The sequence below is a fragment of the Homarus americanus genome, unplaced genomic scaffold (genome assembly GCF_018991925.1).
Source record: "Homarus americanus isolate GMGI-L3 unplaced genomic scaffold, GMGI_Hamer_2.0 scaffold51859, whole genome shotgun sequence".
Classification (NCBI taxonomy): Eukaryota; Metazoa; Arthropoda; class Malacostraca; order Decapoda; family Nephropidae; genus Homarus; species Homarus americanus.
In genome coordinates, this window is record NW_024711292.1 from 12,835,382 (window position 1) to 12,856,931 (window position 21,550).

At 40.1% G+C, this 21,550-nt stretch overlaps 1 protein-coding gene across 1 annotated transcript in view; it reads right to left on the bottom strand.

Moving 5' to 3' along the window:
* Positions 1-215: 215 nt before the first annotated feature.
* The window catches only part of LOC121855733 (mediator of RNA polymerase II transcription subunit 25-like), a 21,704-nt gene continuing 369 nt past the window's right edge, over positions 216-21,550 (bottom strand). The window contains exons 2-5 of the mRNA XM_042350865.1: positions 16,640-16,788; positions 3,788-4,016; positions 1,054-1,138; positions 216-346 (exon numbers count right to left, since the gene is read on the bottom strand). Coding sequence (XP_042206799.1) covers positions 261-346; positions 1,054-1,138; positions 3,788-4,016; positions 16,640-16,788 — 549 coding nt within the window. The 3' untranslated portion in view covers positions 216-260. The remainder of the gene's footprint in view (positions 347-1,053; positions 1,139-3,787; positions 4,017-16,639; positions 16,789-21,550) is intronic.

A 21,550-nucleotide genomic window follows, 5' to 3' on the forward strand; every position in this document is an offset into this window, starting at 1 on the left:
CTGCATCTCCTACTGAACCTATACACTTTCCTATAATATCCACTCGCAGGGTTGCCGGTGTGTTACTCAGGTTGGATGTGAGTAAGGCGCATGGACCGGTCAAAATACCCCCTCGTGATGGATAATGATTGTAGTCAAAAGCTCCTATTAAGGGGTGATGCTTAGATCCCCAAAACAGCTTGAGCATTAGCAGGAACTGCCTGACAGTGGTGTCAAGCCAGAAAATATATCTAGCACATAAAAAAACTCAACATCTGTGCCTAGCAAATCTTACCTCCAGGCCACCGTTGTCGAGGCTGAGCAATCATTCTGGGCATTCCAGCCATTGGACCTCGAACAAGAGGAACTGAAACAATAATTTTCAAAATCAAACAAGGAAAGTCTTTATATTACAATTCTATGATTAAAAGACATAATGAAAAAGTTAGTATAATAAGAAATGAAACTGTAATTATAAATGTCATATACTATACAGGCAGACACCAATTTATAAGGATTTCATTAAAAAAAAAAATTGCAGAGGAAAAAATAAATATTATCCCACACGTAGATTTAAGAGTGAAAACCCCGTTACAAAAAACGTTATTAATGAAAACTTAATGTATGATGTTTATAGTTTGATTAAAAAAAAATCGAAGTTAATAAGTGTGAAGCCTTTTATGGGCCAAACAAAATGATAATTCATAGTTAATATGGTATGAATGTTTGAATAAGATGCCTCTGAGAGGTAAACTCTTTCTCGTTGATTTAAATAAACACTTTACTGGTGGATATAACCAAGTTCTTTTTCATCTGTAATATTAATACAACTGATAAATTCATCATGAAGCCATTTAGCTCTCATTTTCTTTGTCAAATTCTGGAATATGTTAACGCCTTAATCCTCTATCTTCTAATGAGACTCAAATCTTTTACAAAGGATCCCAATTTTTCAGGGGATTTGGATCCCTGGTATACAACAACTGATACTGTTGAAGTAACAGTAAACACTGAACAGGAAAGAATAAAGTCATTTGACACACATGATTTTCACTGATGATAAATACCACTCACCTGGCTGCTGGTTGGGGATGTTCATGGGCTGAGTGTTGGGTGTGGGATGAACCACCACCTGGGTTACAGAACCGGCTCTCACCATCTGCAACATATAATCCCAGTTGAAGAAAATGAAGGACATTCTCCAGGTTCTTCTTTCTTACAATGAGTATCAACATCACTTTCCAGATTTAGAAACAATTCAATTCTGTACTTTGTTTCCTGATATATGGATGGGCAAGTGAGGTAGAAGTTATAATGAAACCTCTTCCAGAACAAATGGCTAACAAAAATTCCCAATATTCTCCATCTCTCTGGTTTCTCTACACAACACTTACCCCCATTTATCGTATTCAAATATACAGTAAACCCTCGATAACTCGGCATTTGATAATTCGGTATTTCATATAACTTGGCATGGATATGGTATCGGAAAGTATTAGTATAATTCGGGAAATTCCGAGATATGTAAAATTATCTGGGAAAATCTCGGCATATCTGGCTACCTGCATCACCTACCATACCTCTGTGTCACCTACCATACCTCTGTGTCACCTACCATGTATCTGTTTCACCTATGATGCTTCATTCTTTGCCTGCAGTGCTGGCAAGTGTTACTTTTTTATATTTAGTAATTACATGTGCAGATAAATGGGCTGATAATTTTTATTGTTGTATTTTTGTAGGAGGGGGGAAGTGCCTCGAAAACACGGAATTTGGGATAACTCAGCAAGGCCAGAGCTCCATTTGTGCCGAGTTATCGAGGGCTTACTGTACATATTATACAGGAATAGCAATATTTCTGTCACTCCTTCACTGCATAAACAAACACATGTTTATTAAGGTGATACAATATACTAATACTGTACACCACTTTACACAATTCAGTAAACAGCATCATCTCTTATTTTCTCAACTACTTTACTCACATTTACACATTTTCTTATGCAGTACAGGTTTTTTTCCTCTGTCTGTTCTCTTATTACAACAGCCACCCAATGCTTATATAGTCACTTAGCCTCAATTTACATCTCCTTTTAGTAAAACTGAAATGTCAGGCCACGCTATAATTTGCAACACACTACAAGCTAAACTACTCTTGCTAATTAAATATCATTGGGATTCTGGATCAATCAAATTAGCCAAAACTATAAAATTACCCCAATACAGTATAGTCTAGGTTTACGCGGATTTGGTTTACGCGTTTGGTCATTTACGCGGCACCTTGCCAGACCGACAATTTTTATTTACACGGTTCATTCCATCATTTACGCGGGAAGCGGCGCAGGCAGGGTGCGCACAAGGTCGCCCAGTCAACAAAACATTACCGAGTTCTTCACCCATCACCCACCACAGCCAGCCCAAGTCAATGATAGTGATAGTGAGGATATGGACTTTGAGGGGTTTGACAAAGAGGCCATGCAAGCCTCTGTGGTGATAGTGATACAATTGATACAGGTGAAGGCCAATAATCTGCCCTCTGCCTCGGAACCAACCCCCCATCCCTGTGTGCCGAGCCATCTTTTCTACTAAAGTAAGTGTTAAAAAAACTAATATTATTGATATTTCTCTTAAATATTAATTGTGTGTGCATACCATCATAAAATTAAGATGTTATTTTTACTACAACGTACTATTGCGTCGGAAAAAGTGTAGTTTGGGGGTCGGCCCAGTCTCTATTTCAATTAATCCCATATGTTCTGTTATTTCGTTTACGCGTTTCTTGTTTTACGCGGACCTCCACGGGTTCAATTGACCGCGTAAATGAAGACTATACTGTATAATGAAACTGCCTCAAAATTATCTTAATTTTGTAATGTTTCTATACAGTCATCCCTTGTTTATCACGCCTAATTGGGACTGCGCCGAGTGCTTGATAACGAAAAACGCGATAACGAAAGTACAGAACTTATGGGATTTATTCTAATTGGTTCCAGGCACCCAAGACCCAACCCCAATTTTCCCATTTTACGACCATTTAGACCCACTAAAGATATAGATAATGTTATGGTAAGTATCAGAAACACACACAGGCATGGCTAGGTTTATTACAAAGTGATGAAAATGGTAAGCTCAATACTGTAGTCCACAAAACATGTAGCTATGCTTTCTTTATTTGAGTTCCCCATCTGAGGAGTCCGTTTTCTCTCGCAAAAGAGGGCATGCAAGATCATTCTCTCCCCTTCCTACTCCACATATCAAGAAGCGCTCAACACACTGACCCTTTCGACTCTCACTGACCATCACCACGACCTCATCTCCAAATTTGGCAAGGAGCTTCTACACCATCCTCGACACCGGCTCCTACTACCACCTGAGATCCCTAGCCCGAGAATAGCTGTTCGACACCACAACCGCATCCAGCCCATACGTGCACGAACTGATTGCTATAAGAACAGCCCAGTCCCAACCATTGTAAAAATTATCAATAACTTGTAATAAACCAGTGAATTCACTCCCAGTAAATACTACTTCTTGCACTGTCACTATGTTGAAATGCCCTGTAGTTTGAGCTTTTCCCCATCTAGTTATTATATATCTTATTTATATCACTTATGTTATTTGTATATTATTTGTAATTCGAAACTCATTCCCCAGATATGTAACTGTATATTTTCAGCCTTCTGGCTCCCAAGCTCTTTCAATAAACCGTTAATTATTATTATTATTATTATAATTACAAACACACACACACACACACACACACACACACATGTATACTGTACATATGTATATGTAAACACACCCTTACTTGAGCTTGGCCAGCCTGGGGAGGGGCAGGAGACCCCACTGACACAGGTCCTGGAGAAGGAGTTGCTGCCACAGGGCCCAAAGGATTAGGGGATGGCCCAGGACCTGCAACTGATGGTACTGTTACTCCTTGTGGTGGGACTTGGGTGCCCATTGCTGCAGGAGGTGTGGCCACAGATGTTACTGGAGGGTAGCCTACCAAGGATGGACTTAATGCACGTTCTTGTAAGCTGAAATATTAAATGTGTAATCTAAATGTAAAAAAAAATTAAGAAATCTACATATATATAGAATATGATGACCACTGGAATAAAATACAGTAAGAACGATGTATAAAATGCAAGATATACGAAGAAGAGAATAGCGTTTTTTTTTTGTATGTGTTTTTTTTTTTACAGGGAACTAACACACCTGGGCACAAGTCAAAATCTACACCATGAAGATGCCGGAAAACCAGCTTTTTTAAGTGAGACTGATTGTAAAATTATGGAAACACAGAAGAAGGCAGAGCATTCCACAGTTTGATTGTGTGAGGAAAGAAAATGTACTATAATGGGTTATTCTAAAGTGATCGACATTCACATAGAAACGGTGGGCACCGCGGGCAAGAATAGTGTTACGAGCCCAAGGCCTTGTCGGCGGTACGCAGGATGTCAAATCCATCGAACACTGCCCGTTAAAGTAACTGTAAAGAGAGAGAGTGAAGCAACATTGCGGAGAAGAGAGAGGGAAGAAAGATATTCAACTAAAGGAGGAGAGTTAAAATGACAAAATGCCTTTCATTCCACCCTACCTAACAGTTGGACAGAAGGAAAGCCACCCAGATATGAGAGCAGTACTCCAAGTTAGGACAGATGAAGCCTTTATAAACTTGAAGCAACTACTCAGGAGTGAAGTAGCTACGGCATCTGTACAGCATTCCAAGCTTTTGGGAGGCAGCTTTAGCAATGTTGAGGATGTGTGACTTCCATGACATATAAGAGGAAATGGTGAGGCCTAGCATATCTATTTTAGAATTTGGCAGAATGATTGCATCCTGAAATGTGATTGCTGGGAGATCATATAATTTGGAAAGTGTAACTGGTAATTACTGAGTTTTATTATTATTGAATTTAACCAAGTTTCTACCTCCCCATTCGGAGAAGCTGCACAGATAGATGTAATTATATCAGCTCTAAAAACAGATCTAGTTTGAGAATTAGGGGGAAACGAAAATGTGAAGAAGAGAGAAGAGTAGAATCATCAGCGTAAGAATGGATAGAATTAGTCATAGTGTGAAGTAAATCCTTGATAAAAGAAGGAAAAGAATAGGTGAAAGAACAGAACCCAGTGGGGCACCATTGGTTGAGAAAGAGTGAGAGATCGATTCCTCGACATCAACTACCATAGATCGGTTCTCAAGGAAGCTAGACATTAGAGAACAAAGTGTGGGAGAGAAACCATATGAAAGAAGTTTAGAAAGCAAACACTTGTGCCATACCCTGTCAAATACTTTGGAGATGTCGAGGGCCATGGCGAAAGTTTCCCCATAATCCCTAAGAGAGGATGACCAAAGATGGGTGCAGTAGGAGAGCAGATCACCAGTAGATCTCGCCTGGCGAAAGCCATACTGATGATCCGACAAAAGATAATGGAGTTCAAGGTAATGGAGAAAATGAGAGTTTAAGATACAGTCAACCCTCACTTTACGCGGTCCCACATTCCACGTTTCCACGTTTACACGGTACCCTGCCGGAACCCGGGATGCTCACATCCGCGGTGCGTGTACCCCTTTACGCGGAGTGTGTCCGGCTCCACGCTATTTTTAGATTCACCCCTCCCGCCTGCTCCCGCCTCCACCTGGGCAAGCCGCGCGGTAAGGTTGCGAAGTGCATGTCTTTGTTGCGTTATCAGTGACGTCATATGACGTATCGGACTGTAAATGGCCATGCATCCCTACCTCCCTCCGCTGCTAGCTGTAATTGGTTTAAAGTAATATGACGTGTCCACCCGGGGGAGGGAGGGAGGGAGGGAGGGAGGGAGGGAGGAAAGACGACGCTTGACCTAGTCGCGGCAGTTTCATCCCTCCAGGCCACACCGTGTAATCGTGCATCCATTGTTCTGTAAAATGGCTTCCGCTGGACCACCGCCCCCTTGCCTGGACCCAGCCGCCCTAAGCCCAAGAAGACACGACGTTCCTTAAGCTACGAGGTGAAGTACAAGATCATCCAAGAGTTAGAGAAAGGAACAAGACAGGTTGATTTGGCGCGCCAGCATGGTGTGAACAAATCTACGATCCGGACGATAAAGAAGGATGCAGCCAACATAAAGTAGCACATGAAGATCACAAAGTCTACAGGTGCTTCTATGATCAAGTATTTTCACAACAAGGTGCTTCTCAAGACGGAAAAATTACTTGTGAGCTACTTGGTGCGTCAGGCGCGACGGAACATGGCGGTGGACATGCGCTCTGTTAAGGAGTACGCACGTGAACTGTATGCTGCAGTGTCACGAAAGATGGGAATTACAGAGCCCAAACCCTTTAATGCTTCCTCTGGGTGGTTACAGAGGTTTAAGATGCGGAACAAGATCACCAATATCAACATTGGTGGTGAAGAAGCTAGTGCTGACCGTGTTGCGGCTAGGGAATTTCCTCCGTTTTTACGTGAGATTATGGACAAAGGACGTACACCGACGACCAGGTGTTCAACATGGACGAATCTGGTCTTTTTTGGAAAAAGCTACCTTCCAAGTCCTTCGTTGTAAAGAATGCCAGCAAGTATCGGGGCCGGAAGTTGCAGAAGGAGCGCATCACCGTCCTGTTTACCACCAATGCCTCTGGTACCTGTAAGCTCAAGTTATCGGTGATCCACACAGCCCGCAAGCCGCACGCCTACAAGAGCATGGACATGACCAAGCTAAATGTCCACTGGCTGACCGCACGTAAGGCGTGGATGTTCTCTACACTGTCCCTCTCCTGGTTTGATGACTGTTTCGTTCCCGATGTAAAGAAATTCTGTGAGCAACAGAATGTGCCATTCAAGATTTTGTTGCTGCTGGAAAACGCACCAGGACACTCGCCCCTACGGTTAGATCGTCACCCCAACGTAAAAGTAGTCTTCCTTCCTCCCAACACTACGTCTATATTACAGCCCATGGACCAAGAGTTAATCTGTAATGTAAAAGCTGCATTCTCTACGAAAAAATTCAAGCTCCTGAACGACTACACCAACACCAGGGAAGAGTTGCATAACCTGAGTGACACCACCACCGATAGCAAGAGCGAAGACGACGAGGATCAACAGTTGGCAGAGCAAAAAATACTTTTCAAACAATTATGGAGAATATTCAACATCAAGAAAGCTGTGGACTTCTTGGTGGAGGTATGGGATCAGCTGTCTGTAGCAACTGTTCGTCACGCATGGAGACATGTGTTGCAAGGCATTCCGGCCGTTAGGCAGAGTCAATCTGTGACTGGTGAGGTTTAGACTATTGCAGTAGCAGTGGACCTTGCCAGAGAAGCTGCGCAGTGTTTCAGCTGCAGGCTTCTCCGAGACCACCAACATCCTGGAGGTGATAAGGGATCCTGATGTGACTACCGACGAGATGGTAGATGATGATGACGTCAGTGAAGAGGCCGGTGGTGCGTCATCCCAAGAAGAACACCGCTTATCCCATAGTAATGTTAGGGGTGCCATCGAGTGTATCGAGAAAGTCAAGCTCCTCCTTTCCGACAACCCTGACGCAAACAGGTATGAAATCTTCACTACCCAGCCGTTGCAGACTATGGAGCCTTACTTCAAGGTTTATCACGACAACATAAATACCAGCCGTCAGCAAAGCATAACCTGAGTTCTTCGCCCGCAACCCACCACAGCCAGCCCAAGCCAGTGATAGTGACAGTGAAGACAGTGAAGATGACTTTGAGGGATTTGTCAGGGAGGCCCTGACAAGTGTGGATGACAGTGATGGTGACTCACCTGAGGCCCAGTAGCCTGCCCTCTGCCTCGGAACCAGCCTCCATCCCTGTATGCCGAACCATCTCTTCTACTAACGTAAGTGTTAAACCTAACTTTTATTTTTCCTAACCTAACCTTTATTTTTCCTAACTTAACCTTTATTTTTCCTAACCTAACCTCTTCTATATTAATTGTGTGTGCATACCATCATAAAGTTAAGATAAAATTTTTACTACAACATAGTTGTGTCGTCAAAAAGTGGAGTTTGGGGGTCGGCCCGGTCTCTATTTCAATTCATCCCATATGTTATGTTGTTCAGTTTACGCGTTTCTCACTTTCCGCGGTACCCTGTGGGCTGTATTAACCGCTTAAAGTGAGGGTTGACTGTACAGTAGTTTCGAAAATCTTAAAAGAGGGATGAAGTTAGGGCAATGGGGCTAAAGTTAGGGGGAGTGGAATGATCACCCTTCTTCGGGATGGGCTGAACCGAGGCATGCTTCCAAGAAGAAGGAAAAGTTTGGGTTCTAAGGCAAAGGTGAAAGAGGCGAGCAAGCAAAGGGGCCAGAACTTCAGCACACTCCCTCAGAACACGAGGGAGTATTCCGTCCGGTCCATGCGCCTTACTCACTTTCAACCTGGATAACACACCAGCAACCCTACGAGTGGAGATTATAGGAAAGTGCATAGGTTCAGTATGAGGAGCAGGAGTAGGAGGGATAGAGTTGGAATTGTCGAAGGTGGAGTTAGAGGAGAATACTGTAAGGTGCCAAAGAGATTGGCTTTATCGGGGGGAGAGTTGGCTACTGGGTTATCAGGTCAGAAGAGAGGAGGAAAAGTGGGAGTGCAGAAGTTATTACATATGTTTTTGATTAAGGACCAGAAGGATTTACTAGAAGAAGAGTTAGTTTGGACAGCGGTCTTTCTTTTTATAAAATTCCGCTCGGCCCTACGAAGAATAGCCTTACAAAGATTCCTAGAAGTAATGAAAGAGGAGTGGGTAATAGGAGAAGTTTCATAACTTGATATGCCCTCTCTCTCTCCCTACATGGATGAGAACAGGAGTTATCAATCAATGATTGTAAAGTGAAAGTTTTGGTAGAAGATGGGATAAATGCACTCATACCACCCTGTATAGCCCCAGCAATGCTGTCAGAACATACCGAGGCATCCTGAGTGGAAAAGCAGCATTCATCCCAAAGAAAGTGGAAGAAGAATTCTCGCAAGGATTGCCAGTTTGCCCTCAGATAGTGCCATAGTTGGCGTTTAGAGGGGAATGGGGAGGTGGTCGTGCCCAGTTTGATTTAATAGATAAAAGATTGTGATCAGAAGACCCTAAGGGGGCAGAAATTGAGTGTGAATAGTGTGAGGGGTTAGAGGAAAAACAAAGATCAAAAATGTTAGTAAGTTGATCGTGTCGATCAAGAACGAGTGTAGGGTGTTAAATTATTTGTTCCCGATCATTAGGTAAGGAAAAAGAGAGTGCCTGAGCTCCATTGCTGAGCCAAGCCACTCTCTATGATGTGCATTGAAATCCCCTAGGTAGAGGATCTCGGTGTTAGGGTGTATGGATAGCGACGACTCATGGCAAGAAGTGAGATAGTCAAAGGGTTCTAAATAGTTGGTAGAGTTGGGAGAACAGTATAGAAAACAAAGGAAAATAGTCATAGTTGGGAGAGATATTTTGAGCCAGAAGACATCACAAAGGGAAGACTCAAGATCTGTGAATCGAGCTATAGGTGTACGTGTGTTGCAGTAGGTGCATACACCTCCCTTAGAACGGAAAGAGGTATATAGGTTGTAGTTGGAGAATTTGAAAAGGTATGGGTGAAGCTGCTTTGGTCAGTTGAAGTTTAGATAGTAGTAAGAGGTCGGGGGAAGAGCTTAATAGATGGTGCTCCACAAAAGGAAAATTGAATCTCAGGTCACAAATGTTGAAAAAATAAAGTGTGAAAAATGTTAATTACTAAAATTTTTATGTCTAGTGCAAACTATGGGATGTTATACTCAAATTAATCGCCATCTTGCAAGAATTCCAGCAATGCAAGTTATAGTCTGCTAAGTCAAGTCAGTGCCATTTAATAAGCAAAAAACTTAAACTCCCTGTTTTTCATTATCCCAAGAACCTCCTGACCCCTCAACTGATAACTACACACCACCCAGCTCCTGGCTGTCACCCCCTATTTCCTCCTCACCCCTCCTCCCAGCCAGCAGGGGAGACAGATGGCAGTGGGTGATAACAATTAATGGGATGAAGGGAATTTTAAGGGTAAAGTTCTTCTCTTATAAAATGACACTGACTTAGCAGAATATAACTTGCATTGCTAGAATCCTTTCAAGATAGCAATTAATTTGAGTAAACATCTCATAGTTTGCACAAGAGATAAAAATGTTAATCCTTTAGCTTAATACATTTGAGTAAAAAGTGAGTACAGTATTACCCCGCTTTACACTTTACACGGTTTCACTTTCCGCGATTTCTCATTTACGCGGTACCTTGCCAGAACCGGACTTTCACTTTCCGCGGTGCATCTACTCATATACACAAGGTGAAGTATAATTTGTTTTTATTTTTTTTTATTTAGCTCTTAAAATTCATACAAATTACCCTGCCAGAATATAATTTACATTGCTGGAATTCTTACAATATGATGATCATTTTGAATATAAACATCATGGATTTTGCATTTGACATACAAATTTTAGATCTAATGTAATAATTTGGTTCACACAAAGCAAATATTTTATCTTTTGTGCAAAATATATGAAGTTTACATTCAAAATATTCCCTGACCTGCAAGGAATCCAGAAATGTCAATTATATTATCCTAACTTTAGTCTGAGGTATTATTTATTACTAAAAGTTAAAATCTAGTTTTTTCACCTTAACATTTCTCTGGTAGGGAGGGAAGGTGGGGGGTGGGGGGAGGGTTGGGACCGACCGACCCAGCTGGCGTGAGTGTGAGGAGGGGGGGGGAGGCAAGGTGGGGTACTTTGATTGACAGATTGTGTCGTGAAGAATATATTTTTTTTTTATGACTTGAAGATATTTGTTTTAGCTCATAAAATTCATACAAATTACTCGGCCAGAATATAATTTACATTGCTGGAATTCTTACAATATGATGATCATTTTGAATATAAACATCATGGATTTTGCATTAGACATACAAATTTTAGATCTAATGTAATAAATTGGTTTACAAAAAGCAAATATTTTATCTTTTGTGCAAAATATATGAAGTTTACATTCAAAATATTCCCTGAACTGCAAGGAATCCAGAAATGTCAATTATATTATCCTAACTTTAGTCTGAGGTATTATTTATTACTAAACGTTAAAATCTAGTTTTTTCACCCAAACATTTCTCAGAGAGGGAGGAGCTAGTGAGCTGGGAAGAGGGGGGAGGGGATTTCAGTCTATTATTTGAATGGACATTAACCTGGCGACTGTATTTCTCATAAATATTAATTGTGAGCATACCATCATAAAATTTAGATGTTATTTTTACTACAATATAGGTATTGTGTCGGAAAAAGTGGAGTTTGGGGGTCGGGCCAGTCTCTATTGGAATTAATCCCATATGTTCTGTTGTTCACTTTCCGCGGTACCCTGTGGGTTCAATTGACCGCGTAAATCGCAGTAAATCGCGTAAATCGGGGTACTACTGTATAGTAATAAGTTGGTTAAAAATTATGGCTTTTTCACAGGGAAAAGTCTGTATAACTAACCCCAGTGGTCTGGATATTATGGCATTAAATGTTACAGAGTATTTCAAATAAATTCTTTGTTTAGTTCTATACATATACAGTATGCACATTCCCATATAGTGAATGGCACAAAGCGAGGGTCCAGTGTACAGTAAACGTGTGCCATTAGGGTGTGTCATAGGAGGGAAGATCAGCTAAAACTAATGGCCCATCACTTTTTTGGTAGATTTTAGTGTATATAAACAGAAAATAATTTCAGTTTCAATATTTTGTAACCTTTTGCTAGGTAAATTTTAGCTTGAAATTTATCGAAAATCTAACGTACAGCTGCATTAGTGCATTACAATTAAATAGTGAACATTGCTTTCTGACTTCATTCTTTAACAACCCAACTAACAATATTTTTTCTGTTTCAGATTCTGATGCATTTATAAGTTGATAATATTTGCGATGGCTGCTTGTGTCAGGACGAGGAACCAAAAATCCAGCCATCTCAGTCACTATCTTGGGTCTGGGAAGAGCTCCTGTGAAGTCGAGTTTCATTGAGAGATGCTTTGAGATACGGTGTTTTAATCAGGCAAATCAGTGAAAAGAACCAAAGAACTTACACAAACAAAGACATTGCCAGTGATATGACCAAAGCTGTCTTGGCACAGTACACTCTGGCTAACGCTCAGTTCAAGCCTCCAGTCATAACAAGTCAGAAGAAGATTAGTGAGAGACTGCTAGCCAGTTGGAAAAAGGCAAGAGATATCTCTCTTGGGAGAGGAAAACTTGCAGTTAAGGACAACTTTGCCAAGCAACTGGACCAGTTATTTGACATAATTACTTGCGAGTGCCCAATTGTTTTCTGTCCTGAGCTTGGATGCGATCGTGACTGTAAATCCGAGGCCCACATCTCCTGTATTTGCAAGCGTGAACTGAAGATTCCTGTGATCGAACTGGCATTTGTCAAAGCACAGAGAGAGAAGACTGGCAGTATAGGGGCTCTCATGCTTTCTAGCCAAGATATTCCAGTCAAGGACAGGGAGACTGCCACAGAGAGACAGAAGGGAGAAAGAGCTAGAAAAGAGACTTGAGAAGGCCCAGGGTGAGGAGTAAGCCGATGTTGATTAAAGTCAAGCTGATTCAAGTTTAATGACTTCCCATGAGCTGATCCGAGGTGCCCAAAACAGGAGAATGGTGACTTTGTCCCCAACCCAGAAAATAATGATCCCAAACCTTCCAGGCATAAGATTCGAAATAGGAAAGATATCCCGAGCATAGCTCTGGCCAGCATGCGACACCACACTGGTCTCAGAGAAACTGCAGAGATAGCAACAGTTGCCTGGATTGACGGTGGTTTGATAACACCTGATGATGTTCACCTGGTGATAGATCATAACAAAGTAAGGAGAGCTCAGGAGAAACTTGTCAGTAACCTAGAAGGAGTTTGATAAGGGGATAAGAAAATGGAATCAATTGTTTTGATTCTTTGGGAGAAGGGATGACACTAAAGTGTTCATGAAAGTTGGAGATTCTGACAAGTTGTTCCCTGCCATGGTGAAGGAAGACACTACTCCTGCTGCAGTGAACCAGGAGGGAAGTATTTGTGGCATTTCACTCCAGAAAAATATGACATCAGGAAACCAGCTGAGATAGTGGCAGATAACATTGTGAACTGGCTCAGAGAGAAGAACGTAGACCAGACCCTGCAGGCCATTGGAGGGGACAGCACCAACACGAACACAGGGTGGCAAGGGGGGTCATACAGTGGATAGAGCGGAAGATTGGGAGGAAGCTGGTCTGGATTGTTTGTGACCTCCACACCAACGAGTTGCCACTCAGACATCTGATCCAGGAGCTGGATGGCAAGACTCTTTCAAACAACAGATGGTCTGGTCCTCTTGGCAAGATGCTGGACTCTGCCACTGAGTTAGAAATAAATCCAAGCTTTGAAAAAATCAGTTGGCCCTCCACTCGTTGAGCTTGCACATACTGTCATTGACGACCCTGAGTACTGACCAGTACTATGGTTACATAGGTTGCAGTGCCATCAAAACTGAAATTCGCACCTGATAGACTTGCCTTACCTGCAGATAGGCCCAGTCTCACATTCTAGGTCGCTCTGCGCGGCTCTCCAGGTTCTGCAGAATTTGGGTAGAAATGTCATAAACTGAAAGGGAACCAACTTCACAACCTGAGACTTATTGTCCAATTCATCGTGAGTGTCTACTTGCCAAATTGGTTCAACACCAAGGTCAAGTCATCGTTCTCCGAAGGTCCGGGGCATGTTCTCTTCCAGCATGAGCTCCTGAGGAGTCAGCCAAGGAAGGTTGTTCAGATTGTGGAGCAGACTGTGAGGAGATCTTCCTGGTATGCTCATCCCGAGGCAGTTCTGCAGACAATGCTCTGCAGTAAGGATGAGAGAAGAGTGGCAGTCAAAAAGATCTTGGATGTAGGACATAGAAGATCTGGGCATAGCCGGAATCAGTTGGTGACGATTCCTTCAGGGTCCAGGAAGACTCCTGAAGTCAATCTGGGTGCCAAGACCCTCTGATCTCATAGATCTGGATAACATCCCAGGCTGGCAGTGGCCCCTCTTACCTGCAGCCTCACCCAATGTTCAAGTGGGACTTTCCTGGACAACCCATGCATGTCCCTGCCTGGCCCTCGCACACCCAGAGTATAGAGCGTTGGGTACAGCAAGTGAGCGAGGCCAGCAGTCACGTGTACAGCCAGGAGAGGAGGGAATGCTACATCCGAGCTCAGGTGGTCAGCAGGAAGGTGATGAGTAGAAACAGAAGCAAGAAAGACATGTTCTCTATGGTGTGCAGCAACACCGGGTCGTAGTAGTAAAACCTGTTTTTGTATTTGATGATTTTGTTTTCTAAAGGAATAATAAATTTAATAAATGTGTCAAGATCATTCGTTTCACTATTCTGGATCATTTTCATCCTAATAAATTAACCTGATACATTTACTTTACTTTAAATAAGCTATTTAGTGGTGTTGGTAAAAGGGTGGGAATACTGAATTTTCATAAGATTTCAAGTTAAAATTTACCTAGCAAAAAATGAAAACTTTTCAAATCTGAAGATATCACATGATTCTGCACATAGAACTACATCATTAATACCATGGGCCGATTTTTCAAACTCAATAAAAAAAAATTCGCCTCCGTATGACACACCCTAGTGTGCCATAGCACTAACACTTTGTTAAAAAGAGGTCCAATAAGCCTGGGCTAGATATATGCTGATGTAAGTTGTAATGGTGTAGTAATAGTACATTTTATGCATTATTTTGCCTTTTTTTAACCTCGGCTTCGATGGTTCGGAATTTTCTCTAATCTGGAACCAGTCTAGTCCCAAGCTTCCCCGATAAGCGAGGTACAACCTGTATATTCTCATATGATCAGCCACTTACAGTGTACAGTATGTTTTTTCATAAGTAATACAACATTAAATAATAGAAAAAATATGATATACAGGCATCCATTACAGAATTTTACCCTTAAAATATTTTGAAATTATGACCAAAAATTTGGGGTATGGAATAAAAACTTGCCCATACATAATTTTTAAACATTAAAAAAAAATTGATTTTTAGCTCAAATTTTTGCCTCCCCAGTTGCCAGCAACTATCACAATAATGCCGCTGTTCAGTTGGAATTCTTTCCCTAGCTTGTGTTCAGTTATGCGTCTGTGTTTAGGAATGTATTTATCCTTATGGAATTATTAAGATTTTCAAAAGAAAACATTGCAACACAAAACAAAAAATTTCACAGAAATTTAAAAAAAAAAATTATTTTGCGTGGATTCTGGTGGTAGTTACAAAATGGTTGCTGGGCGGCTTGCCTCACCAGCTGGTAGCAGCCACAAAAACAATGGCGCTGCCCAGTTTGAATTCTTTTCCCAGTTTGTGTACAGTTATGTGTGAGTGCTATTTTGTATCCTTAATCAACAAGAGTATAAAGAGACCATCAAGTTCAAGTGAAAGTAGTGGCGATAAAAGATTCCCTAAAGGAACTGCGTTGAACAATAACTATGATGTTTTAAGGGGGTAATTCCCACTAACACCAATTGCACCACCTCACCTCACCTCACCTCACCACCTCCTGCAGCACTCAATATCATTTCTGGTAAGTAAAATTTGAGTGTTTTGTTCATTCTTTATCATGTTACATCATGAAAGACTCAGTGTACAGTGGAGTCTGGACTTACGCAGTTATGGTTAATGCGTTTGGTCATTTACGCGGTGCCTTGCCAGAATCGAAATGCTTTAATTACGCAGTAAATTTGGTCATTTGAGCAGGTGAAGTATAATTTGTTTACTGTATTTACTGAAGATATTTGTTTTAGCTCATAAAATTCATACAAATTACCCGGCCAGAATATAATTTACATTGCTGGAATTCTTATAAGATTGTGATTATTTTAAATATAAACATCATAAAATTTGCATTAGACATACAAATTTTTGATATAATTGAAGAATTTAGATTAGAAAGAGCAAAAATTTTATCTTTTGTGACAAAATATATGACGTTTATATTCAAAATATTCCTTGCCTTGCAAGGAATCCAGCAATGTCAATTATATTATCCTGACTTTAGTCTGAGGTATTATTTATTACTAAAAATGTAAGCCTACTGTTTTCACCCAAACATTTCTCAGAGAGGGAGGAGCCAGCGAGCGTGGGAAGAGGGGAGGGGGGAGGTTGAGTCCATTTTTGAATGCACATTAACCGGCGACTGTATTTCTCTTAAATATTAATTGTGTGTGCATACCATCATAAAATTAAGATGTTATTTTTACTACAACGTAGGTATTGTGTCTCTAATTCAATTAATCCCATATGTTCTGTTATTTCATTTACGCGTTTCTCGTTATACGCAGGCCTCCACGGGTTCAATTGACCGCGTAAATGCAGACTGTACTGTAGTTAAACAATCTTTGTAACTTATAATGCTTACTTGGATAAAAAGTCACAGCAGATTTGTTCTGCCCAATATTTTAAAAGAATGCAAACCCCATGCAGAGAGAAAGAAAATGTGTAGCTCTCTTTCTGGCTACTTACTGTACTATGATAAACTTCAGTGTCTCCTGCTATTTATATCTACAAACTTTCAATAAATACAGCTCATGTAAAACTTCTTCCATATTGTTGATGTTGGCATAATCAAGTTTTTATCACACTTCATGAAGTAATTTTGGAGCACTTACGTGAAACCATTGAGAAGTACAAGATGTTGAGGCTTGCTTGCATAGTTGTTCTTATTGTGGCTGGCTTGGAAGTCACCCCCAGCAGCATCAAATAAGCGGTAAAGTTCAACCAGCTTGTGGGCTGATACAACTGACAGTTGGATGTTGGTCTGAAATAAATTATAAATCAGCCAAGAACCATCAACAAACTGGCTGCCATATTATTTTTTAAGATCATACTCCAAACAAAATGCATCTCTCATTTAAAAGACTCCGTACACCAACATTTGAAAGGCTTCACTGGTAGCAGCTATAATAAATACAGTGATCCCTCGGTTAACGAGCGTCTCGGTTAACGAGATTTCGGTTAACGAATTACCTTCCATAAGATTCTTCACTTTGGTTAACGAGCAATCCCTCGATTACGAGCGCTCCTCAACATGTTTTCGCTTGCTCACTAGCTGTCGTATTAGTCCGCCAACACAGTAATCGGTTCTAGGGCTCAAATTCCTTACTATTTTAGTAAATATCAAGAAGTTTGTACTATTCAATAATATTAAAAGTCTTATATTAAACTTTTTAGTCATTTTAACAATTACTTAACATAATTGAAGCACAGGGAAACTAGTTTTTAGCGCGCCAAACAGCCTGTCAACACACCAAACAGGCGTCAGTCTCTGTGTCTTTTCAGTGGAGGTAACATCTTGCTTTAGACTCTCTTCAACATAAACGATTTTTTCCGTTTTTACAGTGAAATTATTGGTCATTTTGAAATTTATTTTACATATGGATGATACAGTAGAAGTCCAAAAATCCGGACTGCTTGGGGATTGGGTCGGTCCGGATTTTCGGATTTTCCGGATTCTCAGGCAGTACTTTTAAAATTAAAATTTAAGGAGGAATAAAGAAGAGATGAACAGGTACATTTTGATAGTTTATTCATTAGCAAATATTGCATGCTTCATTTATCAAAACGAGCAGTTTTAATGAAAAAACTGTGAATTCTAGAATTTTATTCTTTGCCTTTTTTATATCATAAATTGTAGACTTTCCAATGTCGTATGTTTCCATTAGAACAGTATTGCTCACACCATGTACTAGTTTCTTAATTATTTCAAGTTTGTCACTCAATTTCAACGTGTTCTTTCTCTTCACACAACGAAGTTTATCTACTTTAGGAGCCATTATTATGGGCTTGTACAGTAATCTGTAAATGGAAAGAGTAGGACTCAAAATATTGTTATATTACAATGGTATTCTATTCATACTGTGCTTGATATAATGCATTCACGGAAATGTAATATTTTTGCTAAAATGACGTACGTATTACAGTGGAAAGTGGGATCAAATCGTGACGAAAACAATGACTTTCGCTTTCTTTCGTTCAAAAGATGTTACCGTAATCACTTTTCGAATGGTTTAGTTAAAAAGCTGTTGTACTGTATTACAATAATATTCTATCCTAATTGACTTGAATAAATACTACGATACCATATTTCTGAATATTTTCATTAAAATCCATCAAAATCATTTTCTTTGTCATCGTCTGCAGCACCAAACAGCTTCTCCCAGTCCTCTCCTTGAACAGGGCTAGAGGGTACGTGTTTTTCGAATCGTTTTCAGTTAAAAAACTATTACATCACACGTATATTTTACCTAAACTGCGCCCGAATGAATATATTCTCGGAAATAAATAGTAGTTTTGCTGAAACGTGATGTATTTCAATGTAAAATAGGATAAAATACATGACGAAAACAAAAGACTTTACCTAAGTTTCTGTTCTTGAGATGTTACTCGTTTTTTTAATAGTTTTCGGTTAAAATTCTGTTATATTACAATGATATTCTATTCATACTGTGCTTGATATAATACATTCACGGAAATGTAATATTTTTGCTGAAATTACGTACGTATTAAAGTGGAAAGTGGGATAAAATCGTGACAAAAACAATGACTTTCGCTTTCTTTCGTTCAAAAGTTGTTACCGTAATCGCTTTTCGAATGGTTTAGTTAAAAACTGTTGTATTACAATAATATTCCCTCCTAACTGACTTGAATAAATACTTGAATGGAAATATACAATATTTTTGTTGAAACTACCTGCGTTTCAGTGTAAAGTGTCGTAATAATAAATGGTAAACAATTTGCCTTCGACACTCGTGTTTCATGCACGGCGAGCCTCAGTTTATAGGACGTAGAGCGTTTTTAGTGAAGGTTTTGTTGTTCCATTACCCTCAAAAACGTGGGTCGAACTATAACCGAGGAATATCGTAAATTAACGATTTCTTGGTCAAAAAATCAGGATCGACCTATAAACAAGGGGGGTTATAGACGAGTATATATATATATATATATATATATATATATATATATATATATATATATATATATATATATATATATATATATATATATATATATATATATATATATATATATATATACATACACACATATACATACATACAGTAATCCCTCGGTTAACGAATTACCTTCTATAAGATTCTTTCTTCACTTCGGTTGACGAGCAATCCCTCGATTAACGAATTTCTTACGGGCACCCCTCAACATGTTTTCGCTTGCAAACTAGCTGTCGTATTAGTCCGCCAATACAGTAATTGGTTCTAGGGCTTAAATTCCTTACTATTTTAGTAAATATCAAGAAGTTTGTACTATTCGATAATTTTAAAAGTCTTATATTAAAATTTTTAGTCATTTTAACAATTATTTAACATAATTGAATACAGGGAAACTAGTTTTTAGCGTGCCAAACAACCTGTCAACACACCAAGCAGGCATCAGTCTCTGTGTCTTTTCAGTGGAGGTAACATCTTGCTTCAGACTCTCTTCAACATAAACGATTTTTTCCTTTTTTACAGTGAAATTATTGGTCATTTTGAAATTTATTTTACATATTGATGATATATAGTGCAGTGCAGTGTTGATTTAAAGAAAATATTCTTTATTTATAGCAATTAAACTTAAAATATCACGTGTTGAAATTGTTTTTGAATCCAGCATGGGTCCCAAGAAATCAAGAAAAGCGATTTCAATCCACGTGAAACAGGAAATTATTAAGAAACATGAAAAAGGCATTAGAACAAATGTGCTTAGCAAAGAATATGGCATGTCGACATCAACTGTGTCGACAATTCTTGCACAGAAAGACAAATTCAAGGAAGTGAAAGTGAGAGACAAATCTACCAGAGTGTTTAAAGGTAGATCCCTAATAGCAGAAACAGAGAGGTAACTTCTCATTTGGATTAGGGAAAAACAAATGAAAGGTGATTCAGTTCCGATCTAATATATTTGTGAAAGAGCCAGGGAGATTTACGAACATTTAAAGACAGATCAACCTGGTTCTTCAGGCACAGAATTTGAAGAGTCTAGGGCCAGCAAGGGCTGGTTCGAAAAATTTAAGAAAAGAAGTGACATTTTTAGTGTAGTTAGGCATGGTGAGGCTGCTAGTGCTGATAAGGAAGGAGCAGCAAAATTTTTAGTGGAGTTTAAAGAACTGATGGATGAAAAAAATTCTCTTCCACAGCAAATGTTCAATGTGGACAAAACTGGGCTGTTCTGGAAAAAAATGCCCAAAAGGACATTCATCACCAGAGATGAAGCCTCTACCTGGGCATAAACTCACTACAACAAAAAGTGGTTAGAGGACGGTTTGGAGTTTATTGGAAGTCCAACCGTAAGGCATGGGTAACAAGACAGCTCTTTAATGAATGGGCTGTTGAGGTGTTTTGCCCTTCTGTGAAGAGCTACCTAACCACCAATAAACTCCCTTTAAAGGCTCTTCTCCTCATGGATAATGCCCCTGGTCATGACCCTCAACTTGCCAGAACTTTGGAGTCTCAATTTGACTTTGTCAAAGTGTTGTTTTTGCCTCCCAACACTACATCAATCATACAGCCAATGGACCAGAATGTGATCAGCAACTTTAAGAAGCTGTACATGAAAATTTTCAGGTGTCATCAGGCAACTTCCACTGATCCTGAACTAACACTGGCACAGTTCTGGAAGACTCAATTTAACATCCTGGAGGCTGTAAAATTGATTGTGTCCTCATGGCAAGAAGTCTCCACTAGATCCCTCAATTCTGCATGGAAAGCACTGTGGCCATCAGTAGTCCATGATTTTGAGGGATTTCAGGAAGAAGCAGAGTTGGACCAGGAGATTGTGTCCATTGGTCAGTCATTGGGCCTTGAAGTGGAGGAGGATGATGTAGAAGAGCTTGTGATGTCTCATGAGCAGGAACTTACTCCTGAAGACTTGCAGCAACTGGATGAGATGTTAGAGGCTGACAGTGGTGAGGAGGAAAAGGAAAGTGATGACCATATGTCAACTTCAGATTTGAAAGATGTTGTTGACCACTGGGAGAAGTTCAGGAAACTGGCTTCAAGGCACCCAGATGTGGAAAAATCAGAACTAGCTTTGTGTAATGTTGAGGACACAGTGGTCTCCTTCTTCAAACATCAGTTAATGATGAGGAGGAGAGATGCCCCACAGACAAAAATTGACAGTTTCTTCACTAAAAGGCAGTGGGAACAACATGCTAGCCCTCAGCCTTCCACTTCAAGAAGGAGAGAGGATGTTCCTGCTGGAGAATCTGTCAGTTCAGAGGCTCCTGACATTTTCATGGAAGGTGACTCGCCTTCCAAGAAGCAGTAAAATGCTTCTCCTCCACCTCCACTTCCTTCTCTTCTTCCTTCTCCTCCTCCACCTCCCACTTCAAATTCACATCATCATCATCATCATCATCCAGGAGCCTTCTACATACACACCTCAAAGTAAGTGTACTTTACTACCTTTTTGTTGACTTTAGGCAATTTTCGGTGAGCTGGAACCAATTACCCAAAAACCCATTGTAACAATGGTTTCGGTTAACGAATTTTTCGGTTAACGAGCAACCTTTTGGAACGAATTGT